The 13,382-nt window shown below is 43.4% G+C and overlaps 1 protein-coding gene across 1 annotated transcript; it reads left to right on the top strand.

The window, feature by feature from the left end:
- The first annotated feature begins 4,168 nt into the window (after nucleotides 1-4,168).
- PHLDA1 (pleckstrin homology like domain family A member 1) lies at nucleotides 4,169-8,642 on the top strand. Its single transcript, XM_059472708.1, has 2 exons — nucleotides 4,169-4,813; nucleotides 4,911-8,642. The coding sequence occupies exon 1, from the start codon at nucleotides 4,359-4,361 to the stop codon at nucleotides 4,806-4,808; it is 450 nt and encodes a 149-aa protein (XP_059328691.1). The 5' UTR covers nucleotides 4,169-4,358; the 3' UTR covers nucleotides 4,809-4,813; nucleotides 4,911-8,642.
- Nucleotides 8,643-13,382: the final 4,740 nt, after the last annotated feature.

The raw sequence follows: 13,382 nt of genomic DNA, 5'->3' as shown, positions 1-13,382 counted from the left end.
CTGATACTGTAATTTTGCAATGTTTTGCTTTTTAAGTGGAAAAAGCCAGCAGAATATAGAAAACTGGAGAGAATTAATGTGTTCACCTTCAAGCTGATACTCAAAACTTTCCCTGTGTTTCAGGGCCCATTGTTAACGTGATGTGGAAATTGATAGGAAACATATATGCAGATGAATGATTAACCCTTCTGCTAAAGGTTTCCTATTTCCAAAGGTGTTTATGCAGCAGTTGTTTCCCAAATGCCTTCATTTGGGCAGAGGATTGTGCTGTGACACTCTCAGCAGCTTAAGGAAGCAAAATACGACACCCTTCAGTACAAAAGGGACAGCCTGATAATGAAAGCATAAATAGCCTTGATGGTCTGCTAGGTTGGGTCCAGAGCCACATGGATGTTGGAGTAGGTAGACTCAGCTTTTCAGCGCTTTCTCTTTTTTTCTGTACAGATTTGGTCTTCTCTAATCCAAGATTTTTACAGGTCAGAGAAGTTGCAACCACATCTCCATTTTCATTTCTTAATAGTTGCTCAGTAACCTGTTCGAGGTTCCCCACAACATCAAGAGGATGTTGAAAGAATTTACTTTTAATTGGTAATGCTTGCCTAAATTGAGCATAAATTATCTACTGAAAATAATACAGTCTTCTATACACTAACAAGAAGAGGTAGAAATTTGTCTATGTGGCATTTGTCTCATTGCTCTTAAAAATCCCCTTGTCAGACCTTTGCTCAGGCCTGGTAGTGTTTCACATGTGCTCTGCATCTCAACTTTTGTAGGAAAGTCAGTCAGAGTGAGTAAAGCAGACAAGATAGGGTACACCAGGCACAGATAAGCTGTTTATTCCATATTTTTCTGTGCCTGTGTACACCAGGGACAGGCACACAAGGTTTGAGAGGCTATGGCAGAAGGGCTCTTGTGTTCACAGGTGTCTGACTAAAGCTTGTGAATTGTCAACACAAGTTGGTTCTGCAGCTGCAGGAGGGGCTGAGTCCTGAACTTTCTCTTATGGGCTTTGCTTCTGTGTGCCCGAGTGTTGGCAAGTAATTGCTCAAATTTACATTTGCCCTGTAGTGGAGAAACTGTTCTGAACTCATAGCATATTTTACTGCAGTGGTCAAATTTGAGAACCTTAAAAGCTCGTTTACAGCCTAGTTTGTCTCTACAATGTGTGAGCTTAAGTTGGAGTATTTTTGGAAAACCACTGCCTTGGAAGTGCTGCAAAGGACTTTGAAAAAGCCAGGCTGGAGAAGCTGCTATGCCAGTAGCTGGTGAATTGCCTACAGTTTATTTATTTGGTACTTCCAGGGGTTTTAGGGAATGCTAAGACCTGGCACAGTGTGGTTGTTAGTTATGGTAAATGTTTCATTTATGCTTCATTTACTCAGGGGTATATACAGGTATCTGTGAGATGGAGTTGCTGACAGGAAAGGTCTACACCCAAGGTCACATTTTCAGACTGTAGTGTTTTAGGTTTGACAGTAGGAGGCATCTTCACATCAGCTATTTCTGGAATAGCTGCAGAACCTGCCTAGTATTTACTGAAACTTCAATAATGGTAGCGGATGTGAAGCATTTTATATAAATGCAATGGTTTAAATATGTATTTCAAGAGAAGTAATGTAAAATCTCAGTGTGATATTGTAGTGTGCCTAGCTGTTGAATGTGGTTTCTCAAAATAGTAATGCAAGAAACATTTGCAGAAGTTCAGTTGTGACTTGCAGCTAGGAAAACAAAGTTTGTTATTCTTTACTGGCAAATTCTGCACAGTATTTTATTTTATGGAACTGTCAGTATTTCATCTGCACTAGTCTTGTAGCTTTTGACTGATCTGGATTTTTTGGTCAAACATAGTGTGTTTTAAATGGCTGTTGATATTTGTTGGCTTATAGAGTACAAATTTAAATGGATGTTTTGTGTGTTTGCTTCTGACCACATGCTTAGGTGAATTTCACCAGGAATAAAGAATGCTGTGAGTCTGTATATTAGAGTATGTCCATCAGTGTTTGGAGTTGGGTTCAAAATCTGACATTCAGTGCTTTGTCATGGAAAGGTGAAATAGAATGAATTGTCTCTTTCTCCTGTATGTTTGATGAAAATACTGGCCTTCCACACTAGTCTCCATTTTTTCATATGATTAATTGCAGTTTACTGTCAGTTACTGAGAATGAGAAAAAGCTCACTTTAAATTATACAGATAGAGGTTGTGTATTCATGTCCTTAGTGTTACAGTGCAGTGTTGTGGGGTGGGGGCAGAGTTTTTTGAGTGCTGTTACAGTGTAACATGGCACTCTCAAATCAAATGTGAGTTTCCTCACTACTGGTTAGTGCATTTACCTGGAATCAAATGGCTGCTCGCTTGCAGCAGTGGAGCAGCAACCAAAACTGAACAGGTGAATTGTTAGAAATTGGTCTTCTGTAGGTTTAGCCTAGTGTCCTATGCCTTACATAAACTCAGTATTTTATTAAGCTGCTCTATATAGGTGAATGCATTTTAACCAGTTTGCTTTAGTAGGAGAGTTTCAAGATAGTGTGTCACATGAGCAGAGATCTCATCAGGAGCAAATTAACTCAAACTATTTTTGAGACACCTTGTATTTAGACACAGATATTTGTGCAAGGAATTTAGGTTCAAATGGCTGTGAACTGCTGGTGGAGGCAATTGGTGAATGGTATTCAGATCTTTTGAAAATTAGCATTTGCCTCTGTTAAAATAGGCATAAAATGGTTGTGAGAATGAACTGTATCTTACAGTTTATCCATTCAGCTCTAAGGAGAAGGGACTATTCTTTATATAAATGGATGGTTTAGGATATTGATTTCCTTTTCTGCCTAATTTATGGCTAGTCAAGTTGCCTTTGTTCCTGAGTGTTTTCCAGTTACCTTGAAAATGGTAAACCAGCTAAATTTTAATTGCTTTTATTGCCTTAAACTGTTTACCCCTCAGCAATTTATCAAAATTACCTTTGAACTTCAAGAGGAAAAGATTATAAGAGGAAACCCTTTTAAAAATGTTATCAGAGATAAACTCCATTGATGCTATCATCATTCTTGATTTTTTTTTCTCTAATCTGTTAGAACACAGGACATGCTGCAGCATGATCTGCTTCCTAGCTGACAAGATTGATGTGAGGAGTGTTTTTTTATGGCCATGATAAATGTATGTTTAAAAACAGTGCTCTCAGACATAGTATGAAACTTCTAGCATTCAGTTTACATTGGCTTTGTCAGCCAAATTCAGCTATGTGGGATTTTGATTTACATCTAATACATCAGAGGATTAAGAATGAAATAGTTTCATATTAACCTTAGGTCACTTTACTTTTTTACTCATTTATTCAAAAGCTAACCTCGGGGGATAATCCAAACAATAAGCAAATGTGTGGCAAAAAAGCAGAGTGATAAAAAGCTCTTAGCTGCTTGCCAGTTTGATTTTGTTTGGTTGGTTTATTTTTTCCCCAAGTTTGTTTTTGCAATTTCCATGCATTGAGGTCCTGCTGTTTCCTTAGGGCAGTGGTACAGATATCTTTCTTTAGACATTATTCAAACTGCTGCAGAAGGTAAAGATTTATTTTATATGTACAGTTGAAGCTGCTTCTCCCCAGGCCAGGGTAGGAATCAAGCTCTTGTATCGGTTATTGCTTTCTTTTGTTTAATGGGGCGATGATCGCTTAAATATCAGGGTTCCGCTGGAAACTGGCAGTCTTTTACTGGGCTTGAATCGAAAACATGCAGAAGAGGACCCTTTACTGCTCTTGCCCAAGGAGGCAGGATGAGGAACTACATTTCAACTAAATAGTGCGGGAACACCCCGAGGAAGGCAAAGGAGCACTTTGGGGCATTTGCCGTGTCCTGGTAATCTCCGTGTATCATTCTAGCGCTGGTTAATACAGCGGGGATCCCCTTCCCTCCGCAGCCGTGCGGTGCCGTAGCCCCGGGCGGGGAGCCGGGCCGGGCTCGCTGCCGGGGAGCGCAGTCCCCGCCCCGTCCCGCCCCGTCCCGCCCCGCCCGGCGGGCGGCCCCGCCGCTCCTCCGGCTCCGCCGCTCGCTCCGCGCTGGGCTTCCCCGCGGCCGGCGGGCGGGAGGAGCCGCTCTTTCCGCTGGGTGTCACTCTGGGGTGGGAGAGGCGCATTCAAAAGCGGGAGGGGAGGGAAAAGCCCGCCGACAACCCCGGCCGCCCGCACCGGCAGCGCCCGCCGCTCGCCACGCCGCGGCACGGGCGGCAGCCGCTCCGCTTCCTGCGGGCCGGGGCGCTCCCGGCCCTCCGCCTCGGAGCCGGCGCCCGGCGGAGAGTGCTCGGCTGGTGCCGCCTGCACCCCGAGCCCAGCCCCTGCGGGCGGAGGCCGTCGAACCCTTCCAGAAGGATGCTGGAGAGCGGCTGTAAGGCGGTGAAGGAGGGCATGCTGGAGAAGAGGAGCGACGGGCTGCTGCAGCTCTGGAAGAAGAAGCGCTGTATCCTCACCGAGGAGGGGGTGCTCCTCATCCCCCCGAAGCACCCCCCGCCGCCGCAGCAGCAGCAGCAGCCGGCCGAGCCGGCGGCCAAAATCAAGGAGCTTCACTTCTCCAACATGAAGACGGTGGACTGTGTGGAGCGGAAGGGCAAGTACGTGTACTTCACGGTGGTGATGGCCGAGGGGAAAGAGATCGACTTTCGGTGCGCACAGGAGCAGGGCTGGAACGCGGCGATCACGCTGCAGATGGTGCAGTACAAGAACCGCCAGGCCATCCTGGCCGTGCGCTCCACCCGGCAGAAGCAGCAGCACCTGGCGGCGCCCCACGGGTCGCGGCTCCGCGGCGCCTCCAACTCCGCCTAGCGCAGGTACGGACTCGGCTCCGCCGCTCCGGCTCCGCGGGGCTGCCCGCCCCGGCCGCCTCTTCGCCTGACGGGTGCCCTGTGTGCTCTCTTCTCGCTGCAGGTCACGGTCAAGGAGCGCTGCCGAGAAGAGGGACAGAGCGCGTTCGTGGCGGACCTGCCCCAGGGGCTCAGAAACTGGGCGGACGCCGGAGGTGCGGGTAGAGCGGAGAGAAGCGGCTCAAGAGCCCGAGCCTCAGCCTGCTGCTGGCGCTTTGCCGCCCTCGGTGCCGACAAGCATTTCAAATCCATTATTTATGAACCTTGGAAAGGATCCTTTGGTGCGATGGGACTTCTAGGAGACATGATGTACTGTAACTTTATTTTAATGTATTTTATTTTATTTATTAGGGTTGTTTTCTTTTGGTTTTGTTTTCCTTTTTTTTTTTTTTTTTTTAAGGCTTATTTGCAAGACATTTCTGAATGTAGGCAGTATCAAAAAAGTAAAGAAAAAAAACAATATGCATGTAAGCTCCCTGAAAGAAGGGAGAAGTTCTGGGTACTTTGACTGTGTGCAATTTGACAAAAAGTTATTCATCTTTTACCCAAAATACACTGTATTCCACCAGCATGGAAAATGTCATGTGTGTTTCAAAATTTGGCTGAAACCTGTACTGCATATGAAACCTATTTTCTCTAATGAGAACGACACTTATAGTCTGGGGCTTAATTGATTTTTTTTTTAATATTAGACGTGGTGGAAGATGATAAAAAGTTATTCATGTTTGGCTATTCAAAAAAGCAATGTTGCTTGTCATTCTGGGATTGAAACCAACCTGTTTAGTGTATGAGCGGAAGGAATCTGACCAACTTCTTTTGTGCTACAGGAATCTGAGCTGGATTCCAGCTGTCTGTGTGGTGTGCTTGCTCCTATCCTAGGCTGGTGGGCCAGGACTGGGAAGTGTTCATGAATGTTTCTTAGCTTCCAAGTTCAGGGCTCCCTCTGCACGCTCAGTTTTCAGAGTGATCTGGATTCTCAACTCATGTTGCATTTTCATGGCGGTTTTTTAATGTCTTGCATTAAAGCAGTCTGTAGTTTATAATTTTATGTATGTTTTAGCGTGCAAATGGATTATTTTGGTCACAGTTTTTATAAGCTGAAAGTTGCTCTCTAGCTGAGATGAACTAGATTAATTTTGGTGTTTAGCACTGTCAGATGTTGAGAGAGGCGTGCCATCTTGCCTCTAAAAATGTTGATGAAGCCATGAAGTTGGAAAACAAAGGGCTAATTGCACAGCTGGTGTGTGTTTCTCTGCCTCTTAGAAGTCAGTGGGATTGGGCTGCCGATGCTGGTTGGAGTTCCTTGCCCAGTGCAGAGGAGGCAGTCGGGCACGGGCAGTGACATTTCCAGGACAGGGCCCTTCTGACGGTGGCTGCCTCACCTCGGGTGCTGCTGCTGCCCAGGTTCTCGGGTTTAAATGAAAGGGGGAGGTTGCAAGTAGGACAGAGCGATGTGGCCCATTATCTCTGGTTCAAGGTAAAATGTCAATGCCATGGAGATATTTATTTCAGTTAGTGTGGTGAGGAAAATGGCTTTTGGCCCCTTTACAATTTACATTAATATAAACAAAATCTTTTAAAGCTACACATCCAACGCTTTTTGTGTAAATGAGCAAGAGCCTTACATTCTTGGTGCAAGCTTGTTTCTGTCAGTGTTTAAAGCAAAAAGCTGATGTGATGCTCAAAGGGAGAAGTTAGCATTCACTATGGTGTCCATCGGTCCCTTCCTCTGCACTCTAAGATTAAGTTCAGTCCTGTAAGGGAGTAAGTTGAGGTCTGTGCTAGCCCTTGTCTTTTGTTCCCTCCTCCAGGTGTCAGGGTCACAGATCTGGACAAGTAAAGCATGGTATGGTGCAGATCAAAGCCCTGACAATGCTCTGTAGATACTCCCGAGCGCTTCTTTTCAACCTGGCCCTCGCCAGGGCTGCGTGGTGAACTTGGGGTGGTGGATTGCAGCTGTCCTAACTAAGTCACTGTTTGGCCATTAATTGAAATTGAAGGTGCCCCTCATCTTCTAGGATTAGGTTCGCTGGCTTGGCAATCATAACACTCAATTTCTACTTCTCTGTACATCTGCCATTATCATTCTGCTAACGCTTGGATGTTAGAGCTGCAAGGGGATTCTCTAATGAGCTAGTCAGAGACTCACAAAATAGACTGTAATCTGGCTCCTCTCTTTACAGTGATTAACTACAGTTTACTGAGAAACTAATCCATCTTTTCAGGTATACAGGTGTATTGCTGATCTCACCTACTAAAATGCATTTTAGCCTACTGAAGGATAAATGTAACTGATGAGAATTAATTCCTATTTGATCAGAGACACATGTATTTCTCTGAGAGAGGCAGTTATTCTTGTCCTCGGTGGATGCAAGCCTCTATATGCCACAAAAGTCTGTGGATGTAGTCTAAAGCTGAAATTTTACTGTTCTTCTGGAACTACTTGTATCATTTTAGTGAGAAAATTAACATGAAGGTATGAGGAACCTATGTTAATTTCAAATTTGCTATTCTTTTTCACTGGTTAAAGTCAATACCCCGCTGTCATGTTTCTTGTTTCAAGTTGGTCTAAAGGAGGATCCGAAAACCTTTTGGACTGATGTAGTTCAACAAACTTTTGTTCCTTGTCATTGCCTGCTGTGTTGCCTGTTTGGAAACTTTGGTGTCAGCCAGCCTCCTAGTGTGAGAGGTGGTCACATCACAAAATCTACCTTGATACCTCCAGCTTGAGTGGGTGGGATGGGTGTAAGGATCAAACTTTTCCCTTGTGTCTCCAAACTGTCTCCTGGAAACTGAATGGGAACAAATTGGCTGGGGTTCCCTGGGGACAGTTGGACCATGTGGCTCATGCCCTGTCAGTGTAATAAGGCTAAATTGTCTGATGGGGACAGTCTGACAGCTTTCTCACACTCTGAATTCCATGGTGTGTGGGGACTTTAGGGCTTTGGGGTTTTTTTTTTTTGGTTGTGTGTTTTTTTTTTTTTTTTTTTTTTTTTTTTTTTTTTTTTTTTTTTTGTTTTGTTTTTGTTTTGTTTTTTTTCTTTGACTGATAGTAATTTTAGACCAAGAAATTGTTTGATGTTATAAGAGGTACTTCTGGGTTTTTTTTTCATCTTGCCCCTCTATTACTACATAGTCTTCATTTGAACATCTGGATTTAATACTGTCTGTTACTGCATTGTAAGCAATGGCTATGAAAATAGGTTCAGCACAGCATGCTCCATCTTATTGGAGCTTTGCAGATAAATAAATTAAGTTGTCCTTTCTCTTCCAAAAAAAAAAAGAAAAAACCCGGAAAGCAATCTGACAGCACGTGGCTGAAGTAAATTAATTACAGAATAAACAAAAATGCTGGTAAAACACACACAGGCAAATGCTTGATATAGATAGCAAAAGTGGGAACAGCATTCATAAAAAGGTTAAAATTACTTGTAATAAAAAAGAAAAAAGTAATCAAGGGGTGGATTTAGCAAGAAAATCCAAGCTGTGGTGACCAAGACAATTTAGGAACTGGGGGAAAAGGAAGATCAAATGGATGCTGTTTCTGTGACATCCTGAAGTAATTCCTCTTTTTTAAGGTTCATGGTATTCAGATGCCAGCTTCTGAATTATAGCTGCAGTGATGTACGAAATGTTTTCTAGCATATCCTCTTGTGAGCAGAAATACCAGTGTCGTCAAAAAAAAATTTGTGTGTAAATATGACTCATAAATGATTTCTGAAAGATTTATTTTTCATATTTTTCAAGATACATTCCATTTCAAATAAAGAGGTATCTATTGAAAGAGCTCTCAATATGTTGGAAGAATGGTTGTTTGGTGGGCTATTTGTGATCATTAAAGCCTGGTATAAGCTTTTCCAATGTCTTAAGCTCAGTCTAAGAGCCTAAGAGGAACATTTTGAACCTGGGTAGGTACTCTGTGAAGACCCACTCAGATGCTCCAATTAATCTTTATATATATAGCACCATGATAAGATTCAGAGTCCTCAGTTTTGCTTCTTGCAGTGTGTGATGTGTGAGCACCCACACCAAGTGTAGCTGATTTCTGTAACACTCAGTGTCACAGTTCATGTACAGCAGGTCTTTGGGGCACAGAATTCAGGCTCATCACTGTCACCTGTAAATGCCTTGCTCTGTGTGACATTAGGAGGCCTTAAATGTGCCTTGTTTCTCTTTTTCTCAGATCTTAAGCACTATGATTGAATTGCAAGTAACCTGAAATTAATCCAGAAAAAAACCACTTCCACCATCTGGCATAAACCCTGACCTGTTCTCTTCATGGGAAAAGAAATTAGGTGTAACAAGAAACATGTGCTGTTCTGGGCTCTCTGTAGTGATGCAGCTGCTCAGATGTCTTGGACTCCCCTGATATGTATTTGTATGGTAGCAGGTCCTCATTTCCAAGCATCTGCTGAAGGTGTATTACTTTCAGGGACACAGGGTGCATTGACCTAGACATGTTGGTGCTGTTTGCCTTCACTGGGGAGATGTCAGTAACCTCTTCCATAAGAAGGCTTTTATTGTAAAAAGTACAAGTTCTCTTTTCAATAGCAAACACCCTAAAATATAGGCATTTGAACTTAATATTGATATGCAAATTATAGCTTCAAGATCTGACCTCTCACAAGTGCTGGTGCTCAGCAGCTTTGAAAAGTCAGTTAAGCATCTCTAAATTTATTATCTATTCAAGGACCCACTGTTCCTTACAGCTGTTGGAGGTATCCCTTATAAGCTTTTAATAGCAGTGGTAAGTGTCTTTGTAAGGACATAAATATAGAACAAGAGTTTTATAATTGGTGGTTGTTTCTGCTCCAGCACCAATGGTGATATCTTCACAAAGGTACATCAATACATGCTTCTCTGCTTTAACTTTTAATTAAGAGGATGTGAAATAAGACTGCTTATGTATTTGTGGTCCATATGAAATGGTCCTAGAAAATAGGTCGTTATTTTCCTAACAGGGGATGTTGTCTTATTAGCATTTTCTCTTAAGTTTTTCTCATCTGAAGTACAATATGGGGTACAGAGAGATTATCTGGATCTGATTCAAAGTTCATTGAAATCAACCAGAATTTTTCCAGACTGGGACAGATGTTGGCCTTTTTCACAAATGGTGGCTGCTTCTCTTTTGTTTTAAAACCCCAGAAGCAAGACCTTTGCCCATGATCTGTGTCAGTATCGATGGTGTGTGATTAGGGTAACACTGACATTCTGCCCTTTCATATTTCCCAATTAAATGACGGGGAGAGGAAGATGAAATAGAGCCTATGCTTTTTGAGCGAAACAAAATACAAAGGAAGGCCAATCTAAATGTGTGTGTGTCCTCCTTCCCCCAGATGAAATCTAGACCAGAATACAATTTCACTGAATTCACAGCACACCTCAAACTGAACTATTTTCTTTGTAATTGAACCCAAACCAGAATTCAATGAAAGCCTTTACTCCTCTGAGTGCTTGTTTCTATCAGGAACAACTCAGTCCTTTTTAGAAAGTGCCAAATTACTTCCACACCTATCCACATTTTTAAAAAAATTAAATTAACCATCATAAAAATTTTTAGCTTAAGTCTTTTATATATTTGAAATAAGCGTTAAAAAAATAAAAGTCATGAACAGTACCATGGGTGTTTGTTCTGGTTTTTTCTGCCTTTCCAGTGTGGGATTTTTGATGTGTTAAGTAAGGACCCTGGTACACGCTTCTCACAGTGTTGCTTTGTGCCTTCTGTGCTGAAGATGAGCAGAGGTGCCTTTGGGCCTACTGAGAGCTGAACATCCTCAGGGTGTCCTGGCACCCAAAGGAGCTGGGAGCTGCTTGGGACCTCAGCATGAGGCTCAGTTACTTGTGGAGTCTTGGCCCAATGGTGCACAGTGAATCTACAAGGAAAGGGACATCAGCTCCTCTATGAAGCACTGGGAAGTGAGGCTGTACTGCCAGCTGGAGTCTGCATGGATCTTGTGCCTGGTTCCATTGCAGTACCTACAAGTTTTCCTCAGGAGACTTGTAGAAAAAGCCAGGGGTGAGGTTTCTGTGCTTAAGTGCTTGGGGTTTTTTTGGTTTTGTTTAGGCTTTTAGAAAAACATCAAAGCAGAGATGTGTATCCCAGTAGAGGCTCATCACAGGAAATTTAAATTAGCCACTCTTGCAGCCTTTCCTGGTCTTCTCTTAGATGTCTCTGGCTATGCCAGCCACCAGGGCAGGGGAAATGATTGTTTGAATGGGGGTTAGATTTACCTTTTTTGTTGTATTGTGCTATGACTACAGTGGATTTCTGATAAACAAAATTTCTAATGACCCTGCTTCCTAATCTTTGCCTTGCAATAGTTTGTGAGCAACCATAGTAGATTAACTAAACCAGAAAATATGTATAGAATGACTAACCATTACAATGAAGCGTACAGCCCTCTGTGGTCAGCAGAATATTTCAATTGAGACAATTTACTCCATGTTTTGTAAGGCTTCCAGCGAGATGAAGAAATCACTGCTTTTGTTTTTAAGATCTTGTCTGTGTTTTGTAAATATTTCTGATATTTATGACTGTACATATGGCTTCAATTGTAACTTAGGCTCAAGAGCTGGGCTGCATACCATCTAGGAGGAGATTATTTCATTATTGTTCATTTTTGTCAGGTTTTGAGGATCAGCCTTTAGGAACTTTTGTACCTACAAAGGTAAAAGTATAGCAGTGAACCTGCAGCTCAGAGAGCACATGCAACCTGTGCTTGGGTTGGGTGCCAGAGCCAGGGTCCTTTGAGGGAATAGCTCTCCATGTTGCTGTGTGCTTTGGAGCTGGGCCTGGGATGATAATTCTCTGTGCCAGCAATAGCACCTCTCTGCAAGGCCCTCAGCCCACTTGTATATCATATCTCTGTTTTGGAGAAGAGGAAACTCGGGACCGGAGAGCTGCTGCTGCCTGCCCAAGGTCATGCCTTGGGAGCCAGAGAGCAGTGTTCCATCCATACCAGGCTCCCTGTCCCTGTGTGAGAAGGGCTGCCTCTCACAGCACAGCCTGCTTCATTTCCTGGGCTTGGTAGACACCTTCCAGTGTCCAATCCCCCTGCCAGTGCCACGGCTCCTTGGATGGAGCCCTCAATGGGTGACTGCCTTGCCATCTAAGTTCCAGCCCGTAAGATTCATTGTATTGCAGTTACTTGCTCCTCGGAGACAAGAGCAAGGCAGAAACACTTGGGCTTCACTTGGGATTTAGCAGAATCTTGGATGACTTCAGATTATTAAATCAGCTTCTGGCTATTCCCAGCACTAGGCATTGTGCAAACGGCGTACTAGGGATCTGTGAGTTGTTCCCTATTTCCTGAGCAATTAAGCTCCTCTCTTTACTGTGGATTACAAGGACAAAGAGAGGTTATCAGTCCCATAATAACTTGAAAGGACTCTGTAGATATTAATCCAGTGTTAACGCAGCTTTTCCAGCCTGATACCTGCTTTGACTAAAACACAGAAAATAAAGGGGGGGAGAAATAATTTTCTTTCTCTACTATTCTCTGTCATTTAACCACTTCACTCAGAAAGAGGGAGCTTTGAGAGAAGTCCCTTTAGTCAGAGACACTCATCCCAATCTTGTTTTTCTAGCAGGAAAAACCTAAACTGACTAGTGGACAAAATTGTAGGAACCAACCCACTTATCCTAGCTTGCTGCTGGATGGTGATGGGGCTGTGTGAGTGGATCTTTGTGGGCTTTCACAACAGCTCCTTCAGCCATCTGTGGACCTGAAAACTCCTTGACTTTTCCTGTGCCAGCAGCTACTGCAATATGCAGATGACTTTGCATAGGGGCTTTTCTTGTATGCAGATGAACACATGAAAAATTACTGTTCTTTTTTAAAAGAAAAAAAGTCAGCCTTGAACTGGAAAAGCTATTCTTTATTGTTTGCTTCGGAGGCTGCTGCTACTCTCAGCCAGTCAGAGAGCTGTGCCTCCAGCTGAGTTAAATGTGTACTGGCTGCTTTTTTCATTTTTATCACAGATTGTTAATATTTCCTGTTCCACTAAGCCACGTTTCCCTGGTACTCTTTCCTAGTGCTTGGCTCCTAAACAAAGTCACAGCTCTTGTCACAAGGCAGCGGGCTGCATACTTATCCTTTATGTGAGTGTTGACTGAGGGCTCAGCAGTAGGGAAGTAATGCTGACAGCTCTGCTCCAGGACAGCAGATTGTCAGCATTCCTCACCAGGGCACCCAGCTGGCCTGGGAAAAGGCTGCTGTTTTGGGGGTGGGGGCTGGGCCTTTAAAATAAACTGCCTGTCCTTCCAGAACTGAGGAAGATGGAGAGGGATGGTCAGTTGGCCTCTTTCTGGTCAGAGGGAGGGTCAGACCTATGCATCTGCAGAACCCATAGTGAACACTGCGATTCTGCAGGCACGAGCTGAGTTGTTGGGTGCAAAGAGAGAGGGGTATCTGATGGCTGAGATGGCAGTAAGACACCACAACACAATGCTCATGTATTTATGGTCCATATTAAATGGTCCTAGAAATAGGCCATTATTTTCTTATAATTGTTCCTAATTATGAACAATTAGCCA

Source organism: Ammospiza nelsoni, chromosome 5 (genome assembly GCF_027579445.1).
Source record: "Ammospiza nelsoni isolate bAmmNel1 chromosome 5, bAmmNel1.pri, whole genome shotgun sequence".
NCBI lineage: Eukaryota > Metazoa > Chordata > Aves > Passeriformes > Passerellidae > Ammospiza > Ammospiza nelsoni.
This window is presented reverse-complemented; position numbering and strand designations above follow the sequence as displayed.

Coding starts and splice junctions, on each gene's coding strand:
- PHLDA1 (XM_059472708.1), top strand. CDS start 4,359: ATGCTGGAGAGCGGCTGTAAGGCGGTGAAGGAGGGCATGCTGGAGAAG.